Genomic DNA, 26,297 nt, shown 5'->3' on the forward strand with positions numbered 1-26,297 from the left:
GTCGAAGTGTCCTTGGGCAAGATACTGAACCCCGAATTGCCCCTGGCGGCTATTCCGCCAGTGTATGAGTGAGTGTGAATGTTAGTTTCCGTTTGAGCTCTTAGGCTCAGTGTATGAATGTGTGTGACTGGTGAATGCAGATGTAGTGTAAAAAGCGCTTTGAGTGGTCGAAAAGACTAGAAAGGCGCTATACAAGTACGGAGCATTTACATTTACAGAACCGCGCATGCGCAGTAAAGGTAAAACAGACCCTTACGTCAGTGGAACCACGCGATTGGCTGAAATATGTTTCCCGCTTTGGCTGTTAAAAGCAGACGACTGGCTTTCTAGCGGGAGGGACGGGATAACTGCCATCTTTACCATTACGGGCTTTCCCCGTAGACTTGTATTGAGGATGTGACTGGCATGTCTCCTCTAAATTGTCTCTATAACAGTATATTTCTGTTTACTTTTTTTTATAATTGATTCTTTATTAATGTATATTGTCTGCTATGTAGCAGAAGGGAGTTACACAACTCTGTAACTTGTTAAACTGTGATTTTTGTGACAAAGTGCTCACTTCCTTGCCAGCAGGTGGCGCTATGAGTGAATTTTGGGTGTGACCCCTATCAAACATGTGAAATTTGGTACAGATATGAGTACATACAGTTAAGTTGCAACAACTTCCGGTTTCAAGGTGAAGTGTCAAACTTCGATGCCATGCCACTTTTTTGTAGGTCTGGACTTGATACATAAAATTTTCGTACTGTTCGATGAAACGAGGCTGCTCTGTAGAGGGCGCTAGTGAGCCATTTTGCCACACCCATGCGCAAACCCCATATGCAGGGCTCGACAATAACGGTAGCCCGATGGCCAGGGAAAATAGACAATAATGCAGCGTATGCTTTTGGGCAGCACTACCTTGTGACTGACAGGTCGCTACCATGGCAACCTGCTCTGTGTACATTTTATTAAATGGCTGTCAGCAGGAGAGAGAGCACGTCATGTTTGAGTCTGTTAGTATGTTTTGTTTTAAAAGTAAATTGTTTTGTTAACTATGATCTTTTTATTTTTTATTTATAATTTTAACTGTGCATTGTAGTTTAGTTTAGTATTTTTAATATCCAGGATGTATTTAATAAAGTATACAGTATAACATAACTTGGTTTTGTTGTAGCACTGATAAATAACTTTTGAAGGAGGGCCAGTAAAAATTGTCTTCAGGCCAGTAAGTTTCAAACCCACTGGGCAGGTGGGCCAGTTGCAAAAACATTTAACCCATATGACACATGAATTTTCACCACTTTTGGATTTTTATGCAAAGTGTAGCGAGTTGAACATTATTCCTTCAGTTTCAATAGGGTCCTTGCATGTTTCATGCTCAGGGCCCTAAAAATCAGCTAAAAATAGCCATCATCATGTAACACATTAAAACAAGTAACAATGCACCAAATAAAAGGCATCATGACTTTAAAAAAATAAATAAAAAAAGAGTAAAAATTCTCTGAAGAACATGCATGTAAATGTCTTCTGACAGTAATAATCCAGACACACGACTTACTTTGTTCAGTTTGGAGCAGCAGGCTCTAGCATTAATGTAGTCACATTCTAGATCAGACAGGGTGATAATCTGAGCTTTAAGTCAAGGTGCCTAAAAAATTCCATTAAAGGACATAGGTAGACTTAACAGAAGACAACCAACTCTAGTTGGTCAGATTGTTAAGGTGTGTTCACACTGAAAGTGAATCCAGCATTTTGGCCGGCTTGATTACATGCAAAGTAAATGCAAAGCTGCGAATTCGCTTTGGGCGGCATGAAATTCGCTGGTTTCGCGCGAGTTAAAATTTTTCAACTTGGGCGAGAAATTCGCTTGACGCGATGTTGCGAAAGCCTATCAGTGGTGAGATTGTCCAAACGCCACCGGCGGCTTCAGAGTGCTGTTTGGAGAGTACCAGGCGAGCGGTGTAATGACAATCCGCTGGCCGACAGAGAGCTGCTAAAGAACGGGGAAGTGTACGGAGAGCAGCGCTGCAAATTTCGGACAAATAAACATCCGTAGTCGGTCTGGATTCTGCTCTGACAACAATGCTGTTTACCCGAGGGAGGAGCTCAGAGTAAACTGCTTTTATTAAATTAATTTTTATTTAATAAATTATTACAACTTATCTTCGCGCTTCTCGGCAGCTAGTTCCATGCACATCCGGTTCCACTGTTGATGTTAGCGTCGGATGGCACAGAGTTCTGCTGAACTACTACTTCATATTTATGTAATAAACGGACAAAACTGGACATTGCTGGGAGAAAATAAAGTGAGGAGGTTGAACTACCTGGTGAGTTCAGAAATGTGTCTGTAACTTTATTCCAGCTATCGCTGTACTTTACTGGGACCAAGTTAGCACAGCATAGCCCTGATCGATCCAAACTCCATTCAGAAAAGAAACATTTTAGAAGTTGTTGTCCTGCTGACAGAACTGACAAAGCATGAATTCATATGTTTAACAAATCTGCATTATATTGTAGTTATTTTGGCATCAGTTTGATCCGTTTATTGCAATTAAATCACAGCAAAGGGTTTACTTTGGGTTCATATAGCTGTAGTATTCGTGGGCTGTGTTTATTCGCTTATTGCGTTGTGCGAACACTCAAAATGTCCAGTGGTCAAACTCGTGTGAGTAAAGCAAGGCGAATATTAAATTCGCTTTCAGTGTGAACGACCTCTGCTTTATGGTGCTTTCAGACCAAAAGCAAAATGAGCGTTGGAGGCGGCGCGATTACACACAAAGTCAATGTAAAGACACACAGAGCTACGATTTCCTGTCCGGCAGCGCGGAGGGGGAGCTTCCAGCGACGCAAAGGAATTCCAGCATTCCGGACAACCTCAACACTGACAGGCTATCACGACACAGTGTTATGTAACTTTTTCGCTCGAGTTGAAAATTTTCAGCCTATCAGTGTTGAGGTTGTCCAGGCATCACAGACGGCTTCAGAGCGTTGTTTGGAGGGAACCAGGCTGAGCAGTGTAGTGAAACTCAGCTGGCCGACGTAGAGCTGCTGAGCAGGCATCGGTTTGATCTGTTAAATTGCAATTAAATCACAGCAAAATGTTTACTTTGGGTTCATACAGCTGTACTAATCGCGGGTTGTGTTTATTCACATTATTGCGTTACGTGTGACCACTTGTTGTCCAGCGATAAAACCACCACGAGGAAAGCATTGTGAGGATTAAATTCGCGTTTGGTTTGAATGCAAAGTTAAGATTACTACTTTTGTTTTATGCCATCATGCAATCAGATAGTTTACGGCACAAAAAAACCCCATTTCTTCATTATGCCAGGAACACAAAGTGAAAATGTGCCACAAGCATTGACATTATTATTAAGAAATGTTGATCTAAATAGTGTGTTATTATATTCGTTACAGTACAGACAGTAATTTAGTTGGAATAACTACAAGGTCATCAGTAATGTTGTAAAAGGTAGATACATTTTTGTCTATCACTCTCGAAACCGTTCTTTGAAATGTGTGCACGTTAACATTGACAGCAACGTAAAACTAGAGACAACCTCCTTATATATGCCCACGTACTTGACCAATAAGCTCATTCTGATTACATTTACAGCGACAGAGGCAGCAAGCTTTTTAAACTTTCAGCTTGTTTTTTTTGTTTGTTTTATTACGGCACTTTACCATACCATTACTCTGCTGTTAGAACAGCTTCAAAACGTTAGTTGGTGTTAGCCTGTCACTGTAACACGGCGGCTAACTGCTGAGCTACTCAGCGTTCATGTACTAATGTAAAGAAAAGCATTCATTCGAGCTCTCGGTCTGCTGGCCGGGTGGCGAATAAGCTCGACACTCAGCAAAAAGCACGTTGCCGAAAAGGATACAAAGTAGACCGAAAGGAAAATCAGTGCACAACAGTCTACAAGTGATAGAATGAACACTGCCGCTTCCATTTTTCTTCTTCCGTCAGTGATTTGTCTTCATTTCCGGCCGGTTCTCGAGCCTGGCATCCTCCGCGGCCTGAGCTAGTGGCAGTTCTTCTCTTGCAGTATTGACACCTGGCGGACTGGAGTGCAGCTGATGCAAGCACAGCCACAGCAACTGTACAGAACGAATCACACGCATCATAAAATGACTTAATTAAAAAGGGGGTCATGTGTATAACTTAAAGGTACCTTATGTAAGAATGTAAAGAAAGTGCCCACATGTGAATGGCTTGTAAGCATAGGTGTCATTTACGCTGAGGACGCTGGGGACATTTCTCCACCACTTTTTGAAATGGCTGATTATGTCCCAATCACTTTTTGAAAGTATTTGTGAAAAATGTTCTGATGATATGACTTTGAGAAAGGTTTATTTGCACCAAAAGAACTGAAATTACAGACGAAATAAATGTGATTACCAAAAAAGTAACTTAAGCTAAAAACAAGCTACTGATTATTGCATTATATTTTTATAGTTGGAATTGTCATCTGCCACCTGAATTTTGTATGTTTTGTATATGAATAAAGACATTTCCACCATAAATTGGTGCATTTTTTTCCAGAATGCAAGAAATTAAGTGTTTTATGCTCCAGTTTTTCAAATCCCACCAATTGCCAACCAAAACTCCCATAGGTAAAAATTTCTTTGGTAACAGCTTTATTTTCTACCTCTTTCTTTACATTCCTCTGTACAGCTGTGCCAACTTGAATTTCCCCTACTGGGGATTAATAAAGACATATACTATGGATTCCTTTAATATGATAATATAATATCTGCTCACTGGCCACTTTATTAGGTACACCTTGCTAGTTTGCCTCAAGAACTGCCTTAATTCTTTGTGGCATACTTTCAACAAGGTGTTGGAAACATTCCTCAGAGACTTTGGTCCATATTTACATGATAGCATCATGCAGTTGCTGCAGATTTGTCGGCTGCACATTCATGGTGTGAATCTCCTGTTCCACCGCATCCCAAAGGTGCTCTAGTGGGTTGGGATCTGGTTACTGGAGGCCGTTGGAGTTCAGTGAACTCATTGTCATGTTCAAGAAACCAGTTTGAGATGATTTGAGCTTTGTGACATGGTGCATCACCCTGCTGGAGGTATCAGTAGACACTGTGATCACTGTGGTCGTAAAGGGATGGTAATGGTCAGCAACAATACTCAGACAGGCTTTCGCGTTTAAATGATGCTCAATTGGTACTAAGGGGCCCAGAATGTAAAATATCCCCCACACCATTACACCACCAGCCTGAACCATTGATACAAGGCAGGATGGATCCATGCTTTCATATTGTTGAGACCTAACTCTGACCCTACCATCTGAATGGCGCAGCTGAAATCGAGATTCATCAGACCAGGCAACGTTTTTCCAATCTTCTATTATCCAGTTTTGGTGAGCCTGTGTGAACTGTAGCCTCAGTTTCCTGTTCTCAGCTGACAGGAGTGGCCCGCGGTGTGGTCTTCTGCTGCTGTAGCCCATCTGCTTTAAGGTTCGACGTGTTGTGCGTTCAGAGATGGTGTTCTGCATACCTTGGTTGTAACGAGTGGTTATTTGAGTTACTGTTGCCTTTCAGTCATCCTGAACCAGTCTGTCCATTCTCCTCTGAACATCAACATGGCATTTTCATCCACACATCTGCCGTTCACTGGATATTTTCTCTTTTTCAGGCCGTTCTCCTAGAGATGGTTATGCGTGAAAATCCCAGTAGATCAGCAGTTTCTGAAATTGAATGATGAAAAATTTCTTCCCCATTCTGATGCTCGGTTTGGACGTCAGCAAGTTTGAAAAGTTTCAACCAGGACAGACAGCAGCAGCTATATTTGCAGAAATGTTTGGTAAATATAATGGACCAGATTTACTAAAGGTTTCCGTGAGTAAAAACGTGTTTGAACTTGATATCACCAGCAAATTAACATGTAAGCTGATCTACTAATGGTGTGCACACAGAATGATGTCTTTCAAAAGTACAAGATAGCACCTGTTCATTTACGACCATTTCCTTAATGAATATGCAATGTGGGGCGTTTCAATTTTATTGTGCAAAGTAATGGGAGGGTAACATTCAAATACATTTATTTACTACACGCAATGTGATCTACCAAGCCTAAAAGCAATTTCATGTGAGTGCAACAGCATCTGTATTTAATACAATTGTGCAAACCATCAAGTGGTGCAGAGATGGCTGCTGTTATCTGTAATATTATTCTGAATACAGAAATAAAAGTTGTTTCGACCTGACTTCTTTTCTCCGTGAGATGGAAGAATTTGGAAAGTTGTGTGGTGCTGCGGAAAGCCCCCAGCTGCAGTACTGCTGGATGAAGCATGACGCTCCTGATTTTATGCATGATTCATGATGACACAGAAATATAGAAATTAAGACCCCCCTACAATTTCACAAATAATGTTTTTAGGGGAGCTTATGTCTTATTCCCCCTGGCTCCCCCATAGTTTGCACACACGTCTGGGTCATTGCAGCATACTGTATCTGTTTCTGCTGGGGTTTCCTAAAGCAGTCTTTCAGGTGTGCTGTCCCAAGTAGCCTACTTACTGCAATCTTAGGAAGGATGGGCAGGTACATTCAATTTCCACATATGGTGGAAACCATTAAACACACAAAACCCTCATTTAAATACTGCCACCTCCATTGTGTTTGCACATGTTGCCATCTAAACAAAAATTCTTAGTTAGTCACCCATAACAGGTACTACAATTATACGTGCAATATTTTAGAATGCAAACGCAATTTAGTCGTCTTTATTCGGGGTGTTAAATCCGGCCCAATGTGCATTCATTTTTACGTTGACTACACTTACATTACATAAATATTTCATTTTTCAGTAATCAGTTTTTGTGTTTAATATGGGAGGGAAGGGGGATTGCTCTCATAAAGTAGAATACATTTACACCAGTAACTTCAGTAATTCCTGGTAAGGCATAATGTGCACGGATTAGGCTACTCTTGATCACACCTAGCCTACAGTGACAGCATTAACGGTGTGTGACCTGTTGAAATGTAAATGAGAGATGGTTACAGAGTTAAATTCTCTGTTCCTCCAGAGGATTCATAACATTACTCTTAACTGGGGATTATTTTAATGTGGCATCATCCTTTCCTAAACACAGGCTACACCATTCATCAGAACAAATACAAATACATGCATAAGATGTACTGTATATATAATTTTTAGATATCAATATTAATGTTGTGTTAATGTTCAAATTATTGTTATATGGTACAAGGTGTATTTTGATGCTAAGGATCTAATTCAATACTAAGGATTTTGACATGAGCCCTTAGAACTGAATTAGATTTTTGGTGTGTTTAATTTTGGTGGGAAAGGGGTCTCCTCCCATAAGTTAGAGAACATTTACAGTATGTACACTATATAGCCAAAAGTTTTCGAACCCCCCTCCAAATCATTGAATTCAAGTGTTCCAATCACTTCCATGGCCACAGGTGTATAACATCAAGCACCTAGGCTGCAGACAGCTTCTACAAACATTTGTGGAAGAATGGGTCACTCTCAGGAGCTCAGTGAATTCAAGCGTGATACTGTGACAGGTTGCCACCTGTGCAATAAGTCCGCTGGTGAAATTTCCTCACTACTAAATTTTCCACGGTCAACTGTTAGCGGCATTATAACAAAGTGGAAGCCATTAGGAACAACAGAAACTCACAGTGGTAGGTTACATAAAATCACAGAGTGGGGTCAGCGCATTCTGAGGCGCACAGCGCGCAGAAGTCACCACCTTTCTGCAGAGTCAATAGCTACACACCTCCAAACATCGCGCGGCCTTCGGATTAGCTCAAGAACAGTGCATAGAGAGCTTCATGGAACGGGTTTCCAAGCTGCCTTACATCACCGAGTGCAATGCAAAGTGTCGGATGCAGCGGTGTAAAACACGCCGCCACAGGACACTAGAGCCGTGGAGACGTGTTCTCTGGAGTGACGAATCCTGCTTCTCTGTCTGGCAATCCGATGGACGAGTCTGGGTTTGGCGGTTGCCAGGAGAACGGTACTTGCCTGACTGCGTTGTGCCAAGTGTAAAGTTTGGTGGAGGGGGAGTATGGTGTGGGGTCGTTTTTCCCGGGTTGGGCTTGGCCCCTTAGTTCCAGTGAAAGGAACTGTTAATGCTTCAGCATAGCAAGACATTTTGGACAATTTCATGCTCCCAACCTTGTGGAAACAGTTTGGGGAAGGCCCCTTCCTGTTCCAACATGTCTGTGCACAAAGCAAGGTCCATAAAGACATGGATGAGCGAGTCTGGTGAAGAACTTGACAGAGTCCTGCACAGAGTCCTGACCTCAACCCAACAGAACACCTTTGGGATGAATTAGACAGGAGACAGTGAGCCAGGCCTTCTCGTCCAACATCTGTGCCTGACCTGACAAATGCGCTTCTAGAAGAATGGTCAAAAATTCCTATGAACACACTCCTAAACCTCGTGGACAGCCTTCCCAGAAGAGTTGATGCTGTTATAGGTGCAAAGGTTGGGCCAACTCCATATTAACCCTACGGATTAGGAACGGGATGTGATTAACTTTCATGTGCATATAAAGGCAGGCGACCCAAAAGCTTTGGCAACATAGTGTATGCATTAATATTTTTCATGTGCTTCTATAGTCGTAATTACTCACATCCAATTGTTATAAGACATGCACAACAAGTGAATATCAATGAATGTCCGAAGTTGCTCAGTTTAAGTCAAGACGTTTAGTCACTAGGCTGCTCCACTCACCTCCTCTCCCTCTCTCTCTCTCTCTCCTTCCATCCCTCTCTCTCTTTCTCTCTGTTCCCCTTTCTTGCCCTCTCTCTCTCTCTCTCTCTCTCTCTCTCTCTCTCTCTCTCCTTCACCCCCAACCAGTCGAGGCAGATGGCCGCCCACCCTGAGCCATGGTTCTGCTCGAGGTTTCTGCCTCTTAAAGGAAGTTTTTCCTTGCCTCTGTCGCCTAGTGCTGCTCTTGGTGGGAACTGTTGGGCTTCTGTAAATAACATCATAGAGTACGGTCTAGACCTGCTCTTTTATGAAAAGCGCTGTGAGATAACTGTTGTTGTGATTTGGCGCTATATAAATAAAATATAACTGAACTGAATTGAAATTGAATTATTTAATATAAAAATGTATTGCTTAGTTATTACAAACAGTTTAGTATCAACAATTACCTTATAATTTTGCAGTTAAAATAAATACTATACAATAAAGTGTTACAATCTGTTCATGTGCAAATGTGATTGACAGTATGCGTAAGTTCATGCAGTTTGTTGACAGTTTGTAAAAAGTGAGGTGTCCCATAATCGTATTTTCAAACAGCTTGATGAGAGTCGAAAAATGCTTTACCCACAACAACAAATATGACACAAGCTGCTTCTGCAGAAAAGTGACTCACCCAGCTGTCACTCATGAAGAAGTGGGCAGGGCTGCAGGGGAGAATATGAGAATAGTAAACCGTGAAGGAGGAAGCAAGAGGGACTTTTCTTTTGGCCTAGTGAAGAAGTTTAAAAACGGGAGTATCACTGCTGGAGGTGAAGAACCGCAGAGAGAGGCCAGTGGCACAGGGGAGAGAGGTGAAGAGAGAAACACAGAGGGACAATAGAACAGCCAGCAGAATGGCCTGGGTTGCTCCTGTAATCTATGTGTACATAACACATATTATTCTGGAAATAGGACATGCCACTGAAAAGGGTACCAGAGTGCCAGAAGTTACAGCCCCAGGAGATATCATCATTGGAGGAATCTTTCCCATTCATGGAGATGTAGACAAAAAGAACAACTCCTTTGCACCCCACAAACCGCCATGTATCAGGTGAGATTATTCAGCCTAATGCAATCAATGATAAATAGACAACATTTTACTTTTTAACTTCAAGTCTGGATTTATGTTTTTTGAGCCCGACTTTTCTGGTGCAATTAACCAAACTCCTAGAACTACTTCTTTAAGCATCAAGAATCTTTAGAAGATAGTTTAGTTCTGTGAGTAACCAGTAGACAAAATAATGTGATTTTATTCAGTATGTTTTAGTGAAGAGAGAGAAGTAATCAGAGCCTTAGTAGTAATAGCACATTTACAAATACTCCATAACAAAAATATGTATATCATTCAAAATTCTACTAGTAAAAGTACAGAAACCAAATTTATTTTCTAAGTAAAAGCAGTATAATATAGATCACATCTTCTGATCACACCATGAAAACATTTAAGAGTAAAAGAAGACACATGTTGCAAGGGCAAAGATTTAAGAACTAGACTGATGTGATCTTTCCTCTCTGTCCAGGTTTACATTCTAGCAGCAGTTTTTTTTAACTACAGGATACCTATTCTATTATTATGGGTTACAGTATGACCCTTACTGAGCAACAAACCAGATGTTTAGGGGAAGACTGGGTTTGACTTTGACTTGAAAGGTCTGAGGTGGGACAGGTTTCTGTGGATTGCCCTTTTGCTGCACAGAGTGCTGTTTGTTGTTGTTCTGGAGTACAGTAAGTAGAAAAGCTTTTTTTTTTATAACTGTATGTCCTGCCACAGTGGAACTGTCATGGACAGTAAGGATACCAACAATACAGTCAAAATATCAAAATTAAAATATGAAGGACCAGCTATGGGTCATTTCTGAGCATGCCTCTTCTAGCTGTAAACTAACTTCAAACCATTTTCATTCATTCATCCTAAGCTTAGCAGACCTAATGCCAAAATAAACCACAGGCAGTAGTTAAACAAATCGTCTACATAGCATCCCTTGACAACAGCTCCATATAAGAGCGTCCCAGCTGCCACTCACTGACAGTGGACAATGGTTTTGATTAGTGACTTGATTTTTATTAGAAAGTCATAGTAGCCTTGAAATTGAAATACTTCACTCTCAGTCTGTCACATCTGTACTGATGACACTATAATATTCACACAGGTTTGAAGAAAGTGGACTGGTGAAGGCGCTGGCTATGATCAATGCTATTGAGATCATGAATAAGTCCCCTCTGCTGGCTGATGTTAACATCACTCTGGGCTACCGGATCTTAGACTCCTGCTCCGATGTCAGCACAGCCCTGAGGGCCACAGCAGACTTCACCCAGCAGCCCGAGTGCCACACCGGAAGCAACTCCACCTCTCATCTGCCAGTCATGGCTATTATAGGGGACTCTCACTCTGAAACATCCATTGCCATCGCCAACCAACTGACTCTCAAGATGATTCCTCAAGTAAGTAGTGAGAAACAGGAAAATGCTTTTGCATCTTTGGCAGGACTGATGGACACAGTTTTGACTGTGACAGGGAAGTGAAGCAGCAGAACAGGTTTCCAGTGGCAGCTGATAAACGTCAGCCGGAACTTTCAAGATCATAAATTGTATGCTTATGCATGACTGACTGTGTCATTAAATAACACAGGCCAGGACAGTTTTAAGCCGGCATGCGCAGGTGAGGCATCTATTGTGCCTCACCTGCGCATGCCGGTTTCACATTAGCTGGGCGCAGATTAGCGCTGAGTCGACATTGTCAGTCATTTTTACTGCTGCTCCACTCAGGTGCGCTGCAGGCCTTTCTTTCTTCTTTTTGGTGGGTAGCGATGCCAACCGCATGCTATGTAGACGATTTGTACTTTGTTACTTTACATCTCTGCCCAGGCCTGCTGTCAGGGGGGGTCAATGGGTACAGATGACCCCGGCCCAAGGGGTCCCATGCAATGATCTATGGTTGACCCTTAAATGGAATCAAGTACAACACTTTACTTACTGTCTTATATCACAAACAAAACAATCTACATGTATTTACTAAGGCTGAGCACGTTAATTATTTTATCGCACATTAAGCAGTTTTTATGTTATTATTATTAGTTTGAAAGTCCGTTGCTCACATACACATCCAGTCAAACCCTGGGTCACAGGAGGGGCAGTGGAGGGAGGCTTCAGCAGACTACACTGTCATCTTGTTTCCATATTTATCATGGCAGCAGGTGAGCCGCTCGCTTGTTAGTGACGCAGCTTATCAAACAAGTCAAACAGCCCAAACCAACATCTGCACCCTGTGTTCAATGTTGCTTTAACGTTACCTGGGGTGAGTTCAATCTCACAACGTTTTGCACCGTTTTGCAACGTTTTCTCATTGAACATGTTTCCTTGCAACGTTGCGCAACGTTCTGCAACAGGCTTCGAGGTATGTTTTCTCCCGTTTGGTGGGCGTGTCTCAGGTGTTGCCCAATCAGCTGCGATAAGTTTGTAAACAACGGTGTAAAAAAGGCAGGAAAATTCAGTGCGCTTGCGTACACAACAGGGTGTTCAGAGAACTATCGTTTCAGATGAAAAAAACGTTTTGCTACTTTTTGTCGGCGCTGAAGTCGACCCTGGTCTGTGCTGGTCAAGTTTTTAATCGAGTGAAGTCTGTGCGAGTGAACCCCCCCCCCCCCCCCATTCCTTCGTCCTTCGTCCATCGTCCACCCTGATGTTTCAATGTAGTTTTGTAGATATCGTCTGCAATAATATTTGATTTGATTACATTAATGTTTATTTTAAAATATTTGAAATATTTTATAGCTGCTGTGTAAAGGGAATACTGCTGGTAAAAAGCACCTTATTTGTTTAAAGTGTTTGCAAACCACGTTATTACACTTTTGTACATAAAGCAGTAGGCCTACATTAAAATTAAAATTGCGCAATACACTACTTTAGAATTCATTATTCAATTTTACGCATAACAATGCGATTAATAAATTTTTTTGATAATTTCCCAGCACTAGTATTTACTTATATTGTTATCATTAAAACATATTTCATACTTAACCCACCTCCGCAGATATTGTGAAAATGGTATGGTCGAAACACTCGGCCATTCAGATTCGCAGGAGCCGCTAATGTGAAGCCAGGCACTTTAAGTGAACACTGCAGCCTGTCAGGAGCCCAAAAAAGCCAAAACACATGGAGAAAAATACAATGATAAACAAGGTAATCTGCATATAAACATAACATAACAATTGAGGGGTAAAGCCTCTTTATGTAAGTCATTAAGTTCTGTGGTGCTATGCTTTAGTTATTTTATTTATCCTATTCACCTGCATTGCCTTGGCAAATGTATGTAAATTAGCGCATTTCAATTAGTCAACGCCTAATTTAAGAGCCTGAGAGCTTTACTGCATTATATTCTGTTATACATTGAATCATCACCTGCCACCTGAATTTTGTGTTTCCCTTTATATTATATAAAATTAATAACACCCACAAGTTCCCCTGTAGCAACCTCAAGAAAATGGACCTACAGTAAACAAGTCAGCAGCACATCACAGGTCATAGGATACAGTTAAAATATAGTTACAATACAATAAGCTATACATGTAGTAAACCTCTGTTTACATTATTATCATTATCATCATTTCTGCTGACACAGCCATATACTCTACACAGTATTATAGTTCTCTACACAATAGATGAAGTTGATAAATGAAGTACATTTATTAATTCACGCATAATTTGAATTTTTCAACGTTTGATATTACTTTTCTCTAATCACTCAATTATTGAAGGGCATTTTTTTCTCTCCTTGTCTTGTTTTAAGTTAAAAGGAGAAACATAACCGCCATAGTCTAATTGAGTAATTGAATATATATGCGAGCATGGCCTGAATGGGTCTATAACACTGAATTTGACAGACTCCATCTGTGCCACTGCAAGGCTAATGGTCAAGAGCTTCTTTGAAATTGTCTGTGTTTGTATTAGAGAGTGGGTGGGTGGAGGTGGTGCTAGAGTGGGTGTCGATGAGGGGCCCTATTTGGAAAATGTTGTCCCCCTGTCCATAATTCCTAATGAATGGCTTGCCTCTGCCTACCAGTCAGTCAAAATTAAAGAAGTCTCTTGGAGAGGTGAAATGTCTTCATCTTCAACCAAGCACAGTTGCCCTTGATTTTAACCTACCTTGGATAACTATGACATGGATCACTGAGCATCTTCACAGACATCAGCATGTTGTTTTTTCTGCTGTATCAGTACTGTTTATGGGTGCCGTAACCAAATAATGGCACGAAGACTGCAGAATTGTATTTTAAGAGAAAACTGTTCCAGTATGACCAGAACTGAGTATGTGATGTTCAATTCAATTCATTTAAATTTGATTTTTATATAGCACCAAATCACAACAACAGTTATCTCAGAATGCTTTTCTTTAAAGAGCAGGTCTAGACCGTACTCTGTGTGTGTATGATATGAATTTTCACAATACATCCATACATAGCACACATAGCACTTGGCGCTATGACTATAAATGAATATTGGCGTGTAGATGTGTTCAGGGCGGGGCAGTTATCAAGCACGTAAAGTTTTGTGCAGATGTGACCATGTACACTGAAGTTACAACAACTTCCTGTGTCATGGCGAAGAGTTGATCTTTGATGCCAGATAGCACAACTTTTCATCGGCAGTGCCACACAGCAGAAATTTGAAGTCGATCAGATTAAATCCCTAGGAGGAGTTCGTTAAAGTGTGTAAATCATCCAAAAATGACTGTAAAATTCAAAATGGCTGACTTCCTGTTGGGTTTAGGGCATCGCTCCAAGAGGCTTTTTGGTACGTCTGGACATGATTCATGTGCCACAGAAATTTCATACATGTAGGTGAAACGTGCTATGGTGGCTGCTTCATTAAAACTAATTTCCTGTTGCCAACAGGTGGCGCTATGACCATGGGTTATATGTCGGCATGCACATGTGTTCAGGGCGGGAGTCTTATGAAATGTGTGAAATTTGGTAGAGATGTGAGCATGTACAGTGAAGTTACAACAACTTCCTGTGTCATGGCGAAGCATCAAACTTTGACGCCACGCCAAGGACACAACGTTATACGAAAACTCACAAGATTCACGACATAGCATCATCAATGTCTTAAGGCTCTTCTGAGACTGTTTTGAAGTAGGTGAGGCAAAAATGCTGGCGGTAGTACATAACAGCGTAAAACTTGACATTTCCAGTTGCCAGCAGGTGGCGCTATGACATTGTGTGTTTATTGGCATATGGATGTGTTCAGGGCGGGACTGTCATTCTACATGTAATGTTTGGTGCAGATCTGAGCATGCACACTGGAGTTATAACAACTTCCTGTTTCATGGTGAATCATGGATATTGGATGGCACACCACGGACACGCCCATTGACGAAAACTCACAGACAGCACAACTTTTCATCTTCAATGAAGGCACAGCAGAAATTTGAAGTCGATCGGACTAAATCTGTAGGACGAGTTCGTTAAAGTATGCACCGTGTAAATGGTGAAAAATGGGTTAAAATCGCACTTTCAATTCAAAATGGCTGACTTCCTGTTGAGTGTAGGGTATGGGTTCTTGAGGATTTTTTGTGTGTCTTGAAAATGTAGGTTGAAGTAGGCGTGTGGGCAAATTTTTTCCAACTTTGCAGGTGGAGCTATAGGGCCATTTTGCCATGCTACCTGAAACCCTGAAAATACGTAATTTTTCACCAGACCTGACGTGTGCAAAGTTTGGTGAGTATTTGGGGACATTTAGGCCATCAAAAGTGCGATTCATTTGGGAGAAAGAAAGAATAATAATCCTTACAATTTCAATAGGGTCCTTGCATATTTCATGCTCGGGCCCTAAATATACATAGTTGCTGACATAGGTAACATACAATTAATAATTAGGCTGATAATTGTTCTGGCAAAACTGGGGCTGTACACATTGTAGCTTTTTTGTGTGCACTAGTGGGCTTTAATTCAATTTCAATTCAATTTTATTTATAGCGCCAAATCACAACAACAGTTATCTCACAGCGCTTTAGACATGCATTTCCATATTTTTGAGGTTTTATGGACAGCCAATAGCAGAGACCTAAGATGAAAATGTTGAGGGAGATGTGGAGTGAAACGCAACAAAAGATGTTCTCGAACTGGGGATGTTATGGCTCATAGTTGGGACCTTAACCCCTTGGCCATCAGGTCCCCATGTTTTCATAATTTTTATGTGCCATTCAATTGGAAATGACATATCCGAAATAACATCATTGCTTGCCTTTTCTCCAGATAAGTTATTCATCAACCGCTGTCATTCTGAGTGATAAGAGCCGCTTCCCTGCCTTCATGAGGACTGTTCCTAATGACAAGCATCAGACAGCTGCCATGGTCAGTCTGCTCAGCACATTTGGATGGAACTGGGTGGGAGTAGTTACCACAGATGGAAATTACGGCCAATCTGCTCTGGACCACTTTGTGTCCCAGGCTTCTGAAAAGGGAATCTGTGTCGCCTTCAAATCAATTCTACCTCAATCTATAAGCGGTCAGCATGTCTGCTCTGCAATCACGCAGACTGCTAAAACCATCTACAACAATCCCAAGGTACAGGTGATCGTGTCTTTTGCCAAACCAACTCACATGATGTACCTTTACCAGGAGCTTAAGAATCAGCTGAGAGCAGGACAGAACATGGAGTCAATGAGAAGAGTCTGGGTGGCCAGTGACAGCTGGTCTTCCTCCAGCTCTGTGAAAGGAAACTTAACACTGGAGGACATAGGACACATTGTGGGCTTCACCTTCAAAAGTGGAGATCTGTCGTCATTCAGTGAGTACCTGAGCAGGTTAGAGGCAGCTGGACATGACTACACAGAGACGAACCCTTTCATGCAGGAGTTCTACATGCAGCTAAAGGCTGAAGGTTCTGGAGACACTGAACTGGTGTCTAAAGCTGTGAACACCCTCAGGGAACGAGCAGACACTATCTTCAGTGTTGAGATGGCTGTGAGTGCTATTGTTCAGGCTGTGGCATCTATCTGCAGGAGGAGAAACTGCAAAACACCAGGCACAGTGCAACCGTGGGAGGTATTCACATACATAAATTGTGTGTTTGTGTGCTCTTGTGTTGTATTTATAAGGTTCACATGCGGTAATTTTAGGGTGCAGGTTAAAGCAACATTATGTAAGATGTGTTTTTTTGTGTGATTTGGCGGCCTACCGTTTCAGAGTGGAATTCACCGCTGTCGTAAATAAGAAAGTTGTACACTCGCATTTGTTACAATCACATTACGATAAAAAACTAGCATGTCACCAACTCTGCTAACAAAGTTAAATATCGAAACATATAAAAGTGCAACACAGCTATATTACTGACTTGTCTTCAGCCTAATTGGTAACGGTTATTTAAATGTAACCATTTAATTTAAAATATATTGAAAACATTATTTTATTTAAGAGATGTTAAAAACAAAAATTTATTATGTTTTATTTTATTCAATGTGTTCTGTCTAATGTTTTTATTAGAATTATGTTCAAATAAAATTATTTTCTTTATGAAAACAAGATTTGGTCTTCAAAAAGTATATTTCCAAAAATGAGTCTTGAAAAGTGTGTGTGTGTGTGGGGGGGGGGGGGCGTCATCTTATATTTGGACCAATACGGTACACTTAATGCGTCAAAATCTTTGCCGGGATAATCTACTGATGATGAATACTATGCAGCACTTTAAGGTTAGGCTAGAGGATGGGGACTGAATGCAATAAACTGAAGGCACTGTCATCTATACAGTAAATATAAAACATACAGTTAAGTAGTGCCCCTGCAGATATTGTGGTTTAATAGACTTATCCAAGGTACTGACTTGATAAATGAAGTGTCTCATGTCCTGTAGGTGCTGAAAGCTCTGTGGATGGAAGAGTTTAAACTTAAAGAAAAGAGCTATACGTTTGACAGCAGTGGAGACATCAACCTGGGCTATGATGTGACAATGTGGAGGTCAGATGGAGGGAACATCCTTGTTCATAATGTTGTAGCTGGATACCATCCACACATCAACAACTTCACCCACACCAACAAAACCACCACCCAACAGTTCAAAGACCTAAAGGTATGTCCTCATTCTGCTGCCTTTATGTCATTTTGTATAGACATACACATACCTCGGTGTGTGTTTACTGAAAACATTCAGACCATTAAAGCTGTATTATGCCAAAAGATAGGACAGGTAAGTTTAAATATAGAGTATACCCAGTAAGAGTGTTCTAAAAGGAATGAGTTATGTTGAATACAGTAAAAATACATTACATATACAATTACACAAAAAAATATTAAGACAGCTTAATGAATGGTCTATAATCATGCTATCTCCCTGCTTTTCTTAGCTCATCATCTCAAAATGCTCCAAAAGCTGCGTCCCTGGAGAGTTCAAGAAAACAGCAGAGGGTCAACACACTTGTTGTTATGAGTGCATCAACTGTACTGAGAACTACTACTCTAATAATACAGGCAAGACACTAAGAGTCTGAGTCAGATTCATTGGTTGATATGAACCCCATTTTTACCTGACATTAAGGTGTGTTTTAGGTGATCATATAACTAACTCTTTTAGCTTACATGCACATAAACCTGGATGTGATCACACTCAAGGTGGTCGGTTTGGTCGTGTGTATCTGTATGCAGGGGCATCGTAGTAGAGGGGAAAGAGGGCCATTTTAATTTCCAAGTAATTAATGTCAAGAAATTGGCTGAATAAAGCGGTTGAGAGACTTTATATCCCCCAAAAATTGTGGAGGCTCTCTGAGGCCCCTCTCTCCCCTTAAAAAAGGCACAAAATGGTTTAGTCCGCCCCTGCTTTAGGATTCATCTTTAAATGCAGCTCATAAAGTTGAGTGACTGCTGATGCTGGAGCACCAAGGTCATGTCCTTCCCCAAGAAAGGAAATGATAAAAGCCAATATCAGCAGTTCAATTCAAACAGCTTTATGGTCTACCAGTCGTATAAAAAACAACACAAAAACAGAGCAACCACAACCAGTGAAACATTCAGACACCCTGTCAGTGACGACATATAAGCATTTGGGCACCAGAGAAAAGCAGAGAACACACAGGTCACCATGCATGGACGAAGCAGGGACCATAATTCAAGGAAATAAATAGATAAATAAATACATAATGGTTCTCAGGTTTACAACGCTTAACCCTTGTCTAGTTGCCGCCATCAGCAGCATTTAGAAGCCTGAAGGCAGAAGGATTAAAATAATTTGCATATCAGTTAGTTTTGTTAGGGGGAGCAAGGTGACCTGGCCCAAGTGTCCTTGGGCAAGATACAGAACCCTGAATTGCCCCTGGTGGCTGTTCCACCAGTGTATGAATGTGTGTGAATGGTGAATGCAGATGTAGTGTAAAAGCGCTTTGAGTGCTCAAAAAGACTAGAAAGGCGCTTTACAAATACAGAGCCTACATCTAAGAACCATGCTGACACAGAGCTGACAGTGTCTGATATGTTTAATAATAAATATCGTGCTTCAAAACTACTATTCCTGCTTCCTGCCTTAATGTAAATATTTAAGCTAACAGTGTACAGCAGTCTGTATTTACTAGTCATGCTCATTGGTGTAGCCTGATGAAGACAGACCAAATTATGCGCACACACAAAACGACAATCTACTTTTATTTCTGTGGATGTGACTGAGAAAGCGTTTCAACCACAAATGATCTTCCTCAGGTAAAAAGCAATAAATTATGAAACATCACAGAATTATCTCTTAATTTAATGTGTTTGCCAAATCACAATATAATTAATATCAGAGACAACAAAAAAATAATTTTAAAAGAATATATATAACAAAATATTTTTAAACAATCTTTACTTATTGGTGTACTTAACAGACTTTTATAATGTAGTATTTTGTAATCACGCTTCAAAGCTACAGACTGTGAATATTGTCCTGGTGTATTCAGTTCAATTCAGTTCAGTTTTATTTATATAGTGCCAATTCACATCAACAGATAGCTCATAGCGATTTTCAAACAAAGCGAGTGTAGAACGTACTCAATGATATTATTTACTGAGACCCAACAATGTATTTGTGGCAGGTTATCTAATCAGGAGATGATGACGTGTCATTTCATCACAAATAAATATTAATGTATGTTCACTTCTTTACTTTTACCTGAGGAAGACCACCAGCAGCTGAAATAATTCCATTCGCATCCACTACAAATAACTTTTTTATTTAATTCATTAAGTTACTTGCTACTCAAGTAGTTCAGTTCTGTTCAGTTTGGAATCTTGTGTTAGCGTTGTTAGATTCTTTTGTTGGCATTTGCACTTTTTAATTTACATTTTACAACACTGGTGTTTTGGAATTATCTGAGCTTTATCTCCATATAACCTGTCTACTCTGGTTACACCCTGATAATGTCACCTGCATATTGTCTCCTCTTCATTTCACTCCTCTCATGTGACACACTGGACACGCAACGCAGCCTGCTCTACTCTCTGTTCCCTACCCACCTGCCCCAGACACACCCACATCGTTCTAGTAGAGTAGTTAGTTATTCCTGCTTAAGCATTTAACTGCATTGAATAAAATAGCCATTAAGTTTTTTTAAGTCATTCACTAGGTTTCTCTATTGATTGCCCCTCCCTCGCCTGCTCACTCAATTGTTTGTTTGCACACACTTCATCTGTTTATCTCGCTCTTTTAAGACAAACTTTCCTCGGTTGTATAGCCGCCAGGTTCCACATGACTGAACATATCACTGACCATATCTGAGTATGCAGACATACATTACATGCACTACAATGAGCTCCAGGATGTCAGGTTTGGTCCTTGGTCACTGAAGAGTGCAAACCCCAGGACTTTCAGGGACCAGTAGCTCAGAAAATAAGCTAATAAATAAACTAAATGTGAACTCCTCTCTACCTCTCCCAGGTACATTTCATCCCTTATCATTAGCATGTTACATGCACATTTAAGCTAATATGGAGGTAAATCAGTATCAGCCTTTCCTACTCTATTTTCTGTGAAGATTGTAAAGCCATCCGGGTGATACATCAAGTTGCCTTCAACTTCTGGCTTCCCTGGTTATTTTTAACCAGTTGTGATTCTGTTGTTGACTGAAAACCAGGTTTTGAACAACCATGATAGGCGTGGAATTTTCTGTGCAGAGCATCAAATCTTTGTGAGCCTTTGTGTGATTGTTTTATTCTGTACGTGGGTTTTTGCTCCTTTATCCCTGCAGATATGCACCAGTGCCTGAGCTGTGACACAAATAAAGAGTGGTCTCCTAAGGGCAGCTCCAGCTGCATCCCCAAAGCCCAGCTCTTCTTCTCCTGGCAGGACGGCTTTGCTGTGGTGCTCCTGACCTTTTCTGCCCTGGGCATCCTTCTGGCTCTGCTGGTGTCAGCACTGTTTCTACATCAGAGGGACACACCTGTAGTGAAGGCTGCCGGGGGGCCACTGAGCCAGGCCATCCTGTTCTCTCTGGTCATCAGTTACATCAGTGCGATGCTGTTTGTAGGCCGGCCCAACAGTTTCCAGTGCAAGGCTCGACAGGTGCTCTTTGGCATCAGCTTCACTCTGTGTGTTTCCTGCATTCTCGTCAAGACCCTGCAGATCCTACTAGCCTTCCAGTTTGACCCTGTGCTGCAGAGGGTGCTGCGGAGGCTCTACCAGCCTTACATCATCGTCAGCATCTGTGTGGCCTTACAGGTAGCTACCTGCATCTGCTGGCTGGTCCTCAAAAGTCCATTTAATCACATCATCAGGCAACCAACCACTCTGCTGGAGGACTGTCATGAGGGCTCATATCTGGCCTTTGGGGTGATGTTGGGCTACATAGCTGTCCTGGCGTTTGTGTGTTTTATCTGTGCTTTCAAAGGACGTAAACTGCCACAGCAGTACAACGAGGCAAAGTTTATTACATTCAGCATGCTGCTCTACCTCGTCTCCTGGCTGCTCTTCATTCCTGTCTACGTCACAACTTCAGGAGTGTACCTGCCAGCTGTGGAGATGGTAGTCATTCTCATTTCCAACTACGGCATCCTCAGCTGTCATTTCTTCCCAAAGTGTTATGTAATTCTTTTTAAGAAAGAACAAAACACCAAGAGTGCTTTCAGGAAAAATCTGTATGAATACTCCAGCAAATCCACGCATTCTGTCTCTGTGTCTGGAAGGTCAGTGTCAGAGCAATTCAGACCTGCTGTGGTGACAAACTGCAGAAACGTGACTAGCTGCACAGGTTTGCACAGAGGTTCAAACACACGACACTGCCTCAGAAGAAGCACAAGCATATAAACTATTAATGTTTCTATGTCTGTTTTATCTGAGGTAAGATGCCAGAGGGATGTTCTGCCAAAGTTCCATTTATCTTTATGGCAATGGAAATCCAAAAAAAGCATGTACTTGTACTAGGAAGTCATGGCAACCCTAACCATAAACCACAACACCAGATCGTGATCTCTTAGATGGGGCATTTCACCAAATCAGATATAGTATCACTCCCAGTGGCTTTGACAGATTTCACAAAAGAGGTCTGGGACAATCCCATCATTATGAAAATAACCACTAAAAAGAAAGAGAGTGATAAACTTAATTCACATGTGAAGTCCCTGTTGCAATACCATAAATTCATTAAACTTTATTGCTTATTAGGGTGGAAAATTGTCTTTAGCACACCAAAACATAGGCAGCACATATAGAATAAATATCTTAAAAATACTGTTGAAGTATAAAACACAGCTCACTAGTGAAAAATAGAAATACAACGCATTAAACCAAACAAGAAGACATTAAAAAATAAAACAAAATACTTCTGCAGCAAGATGTTTTGTATTTAAATGCTGATTATACTTGGAATAATATAAACACTTCCTAGAGATTGAAGCCTCATAGTGAGGAAATAAGGAATGAGAAGTGTCTGTGCGGAATGCCATGGCTTCATCATCCATTCTCTTGTTCTGACAGTGTCCCAGTTACTTTTCTGCCTATGCCAAATATTCTGGTCAGTTTACCACTGAGCCTGCAGTTCAGGTGACCAAACCATGATGTTAGATATAATGTTATAACATTCAGATTTTTGTGAACTATTTATAAGACTGACTCACTCCCTTGATAGGTTGAGTCGCCTAAGAATCGTGTTCATTTTCTTGAACATATGGTCAGTGTGAATAGTTTCAATAAAGATCAGTTGAAAGTTGAGACTTCAAACTGTCAGACTTATTCAAAATTAAATGCCGAATCACATGTAAATATAATAATTAAAAAGTGAGACTCATTAACAAATAGTGCTCTGCAATGTGTGAAAAGTCGTTGTGATATAATAAGTTTTACATTTAGCAGACGCTTTTATCAAAGTGACTTAAAGGTTCATGTGTGTAAGATTTAGTGGCATCTAGCAGTGAGGTTGCGAGTTGCAACCAACTGTCCAGTCTACCACTGCTCCCTACCCTTTCAGAGAGTAGGACAGCTACGGTGGCCGACACAGCACAAAAGGTGTCTGTGAGAGAGTGGCCAGTCAAGAAATGAGGTTTTTTTAGGCAGATATATTTAGAAATTATGTTTATTTAATTATTCAGTAAGTGGTGCTACCAGCAGAGTTTCAGGAGCGGGACCACACATCAATGACGTCACTCCCAGCATTTCCATAAATACCCACACGACACATGTCCTCTTTTTCGCTCTCGCATTGAGCGCCACTGTTAAAGGGACAGTTCACATATTACCTCCATCTCAAGATAGCAGTGGTACCAAAGCAAACAGGACGTCAAACAACACCAGAATTCCAAAGCCTCCACCTCTCATTGGGGTTGACCACACCAGCAGCCTACTTCACACAGGACAACCACATCGAGTCGTCAGCACCCCGGCATCCAGCTCCGGTGGCTTCAGGTGCCCAGCGCTGGGATGCCAGCACCCCAGCCATCTACATCTACCATCCACTTCATTAGGGGCCTTCGGCACCGGGACGCCAGCGCCACAGCTGGACACTTCCAGCAACTACAGCAGTCACTTCCATAGGGTTATAACTGTTAGAACTGATGCTAGCAGCATACAAGCTAACCATTTAAGTACAGTCGTTTCGAGTTCGCAATCATTACGAGCTCAGTCATTTCAAGCTAACTTCAAGCTAACAGCCGTTCCGAGCTAACTTTGAGCTAGCTAACAGTCGTTTTGAGCTAACTTTACTAACTTTGCGATAACAGCCGTTCGAGCTAACCTTAAGCTAACAGTCGTTTTAATCTAACTTTGAGCTAGCTAACAGTCGTTTCAAGCTAACCTTGAGCTAACAGTCGTTTTGAGCTAACTTTGAGCTAGCTAAAAGTCGTTTCGAGCTAACTCTGAGCTAACAGTCATTTCGAGCTAACAGTTGTTAGCGTGAGTGGTTGTTCGTCTATGTGTGGCCCTGCGATGGACTGGCGACCTGTCCAGGGTGTACCCTGCCTTGCGCCCGATGTCAGCAGGGATTGGCTCCAGCCCCCCCGCGACCCTGTACACAGGATAAGCGGTTGACGATGGATGGATGGATGGATTCCTTTTAAGCTAACTTCAAGCTAACAATTGTCTTGAGCCAACAATCATTTCCTGACTTAGCTATTTTCCTGCTAGCTCATTCCAAGCAGTCGTCTTCTAACTAATTCGGTTTGAGCTATAGTCATTTTAAAGTAAACATTAGTTTCCACATAAGTCATTCAAGCTAATAGTTGTTTCCTAGCTAAGCCTTTCGAGCAAAACTAGTTTTGAGCTGACATTTGTCTCGAGCTATCAGTACCAGCTAACAGTAGTTTTGAGTGAGGGAGGCTAACTCTACCTGTTAGCACATCAGCTGTGAGGCCGATGTGCTAACAGGTATACGTATGTATATTGTTTGCTGGTTGCAGCAGCTTCGGTTCTGTGGTCTGCTTGTGTTTGTTACTGCTATTACTGAGAGTCAGTATTTATTTTGTTGAGAGTAGTCTTTGTGTTAACTGTTTAGCTAAAGACTCTGTTGCAGCAGTTTATTCCACTACTGAGAGTCAGTAAGTATTTATTTTTGTTAAGAGACACACCTGAGTTAGTTTGTGTTTAACTGTGTGTCTGCAGAGTTGGGCTAGGTTTTAGAGTAAGTACTGACACCCACTCTACATGTAAGATTTTCCCTTGTTTAGTGCATTAGGTTTAGGGGTGCTGCGCTCCCTGTGTTTTATTTTTGAGACACCCAAAATAAAGAGGTTTTGTTTTCACTTTGGTTTTTGAGATAGTAATCCCTGTTTTTAGTTTGTTAAAACCTTGTCAACTCTCTTGTATAAATAAATAACTTTTCCACCATACCAAGTACATCTGGTTTATGCGTACATCCCCTTTCCCCTAGTGAGCTGGGTCATAACACCCCCCAAGTGGTACCCGGTTTCATCCTGCTTCCAGCTCCATTGCCGCCGCGCCAAGCTCTCTGGTTTTCTCCAACCTCCGGGTTCCAAGGTCTGCAGAGAAACAGCAGGTCTTCCCATGACCCTAGATTTCTAGGATTCACTCTCGACACACTCTGTTTCACACTGTAATCTGGATTGAAAACTTATCCAATCAGCATTCAATCGCCAATTCTTCCTTGCTTTGGCTCAATCTTCGCCAACGGGATTGGGTTCAACTTTTTCTATCACGAACAACCGTGACGCCCTGAGATAATAATAATAATAATAATAATAAATTGAATTTGTATAGCGCTTTTCACGAACTCAAAGTCGCTTCGGGATACCAATCGTACACCGCTGCCACATATTCTGCAAGTTTTTGGGGGTTATACAAAGAAGACTAATCGCAGCAGAATGGTCCTTCTACCAACAGCATAGCCCTCTCTCGGGTTACAGGCCAGCTTCGAAGAACTCTGCCACTGTCACAACTAGCACAACATGACCTCCCTGTCATTCGATCTCGTCACAATCGGGCCAGCTTACGTTCATCTTTTTCTTCAAAGTCCAGTTATCTCTGAACCCTTTAAAACCCTTGTGAACTATAGGGAATCCCAGCGCACAACCATGTCAGATCGTCCGAGACCGTTCTAGTAGCTACTCTATTCCGGTTCTACCAGCAGTTCTGCCAAAGTACCTTTTCGTAAGGCATTTCTCCCATCCATTACTTCGGTCACTCCTCCAGGATCTAAGCTACCATTCACCCTACCCCGCTCCGTCATTCCCGAGCATCTGATACAGATCATGCGCTGCTGGTCTTACCAAGCGTACCATCACTACACTACACAGGGAATAGCAGAGGGAAACAGCAATTGCAGAAAGCAACGAAACCTGCAATAGAACAGAGAGGGGGGCTTGGGGAGGAGAAAAACAACAAACAAACACAAACAAAAACAAACAATAAAAAAAATAATAATAGTAAAAGACAACCAGCCGAACAGCAGCAATGAACAGCTGACATAGCAAGACAACTAAGAGAAAAATGAAAACAAGAAACAGTCCAGCACACTAAATAAGCAACACAGCACAGCCACGAGAGCTGGAATAATAACAATTAATTTAAATAAGTAACTGAAAGAAAAGCATCAGGAATAATTCTACCAGGGACAACCTAAATTTGTTTGTGTCTATGTGTGAGACTGTGTGTGTCTGTGGGTGAATGTGTCTG

At 41.4% G+C, this 26,297-nt stretch overlaps 2 protein-coding genes across 2 annotated transcripts in view; one reads left to right on the forward strand and one right to left on the reverse strand.

The window, feature by feature from the left end:
- The window catches only part of cnih4 (cornichon family AMPA receptor auxiliary protein 4), a 15,373-nt gene extending 11,384 nt beyond the window's left edge, over positions 1-3,989 (reverse strand). Inside the window, exons 1-2 of the mRNA XM_046045264.1 lie at positions 3,867-3,989; positions 1,541-1,609 (exon numbers count right to left, since the gene is read on the reverse strand). Of these exons, the coding sequence (XP_045901220.1) occupies positions 1,541-1,609; positions 3,867-3,935 (138 nt within the window). The 5' untranslated portion in view covers positions 3,936-3,989. The remainder of the gene's footprint in view (positions 1-1,540; positions 1,610-3,866) is intronic.
- A 5,413-nt stretch (positions 3,990-9,402) lies between these two features.
- On the forward strand, positions 9,403-25,173 carry gprc6a (G protein-coupled receptor, class C, group 6, member A). The gene is made up of 8 exons (XM_046044422.1): positions 9,403-9,535; positions 9,636-9,774; positions 10,874-11,165; positions 15,977-16,768; positions 17,574-17,789; positions 18,064-18,187; positions 20,929-21,862; positions 25,089-25,173. Exons 1-8 carry the CDS (start codon positions 9,403-9,405, stop codon positions 25,171-25,173), a joined length of 2,715 nt encoding a protein of 904 aa, XP_045900378.1.
- The last annotated feature ends 1,124 nt before the right edge of the window (positions 25,174-26,297 follow it).

This window comes from Micropterus dolomieu, linkage group LG03 (assembly GCF_021292245.1).
Source record: "Micropterus dolomieu isolate WLL.071019.BEF.003 ecotype Adirondacks linkage group LG03, ASM2129224v1, whole genome shotgun sequence".
Classification (NCBI taxonomy): domain Eukaryota; kingdom Metazoa; phylum Chordata; class Actinopteri; order Centrarchiformes; family Centrarchidae; genus Micropterus; species Micropterus dolomieu.

Bases quoted from the DNA above. Each gene is read 5' to 3' on its own strand.
- gprc6a (XM_046044422.1), top strand. From the start codon at position 9,403: ATGAGAATAGTAAACCGTGAAGGAGGAAGCAAGAGGGACTTTTCTTTT. The intron at 9,775-10,873 runs GTGAGATTATTC...ATATTCACACAG, and splicing joins CACAAACCGCCATGTATCAG to GTTTGAAGAAAGTGGACTGG. The intron at 11,166-15,976 runs GTAAGTAGTGAG...CCTTTTCTCCAG, and splicing joins CTCTCAAGATGATTCCTCAA to ATAAGTTATTCATCAACCGC.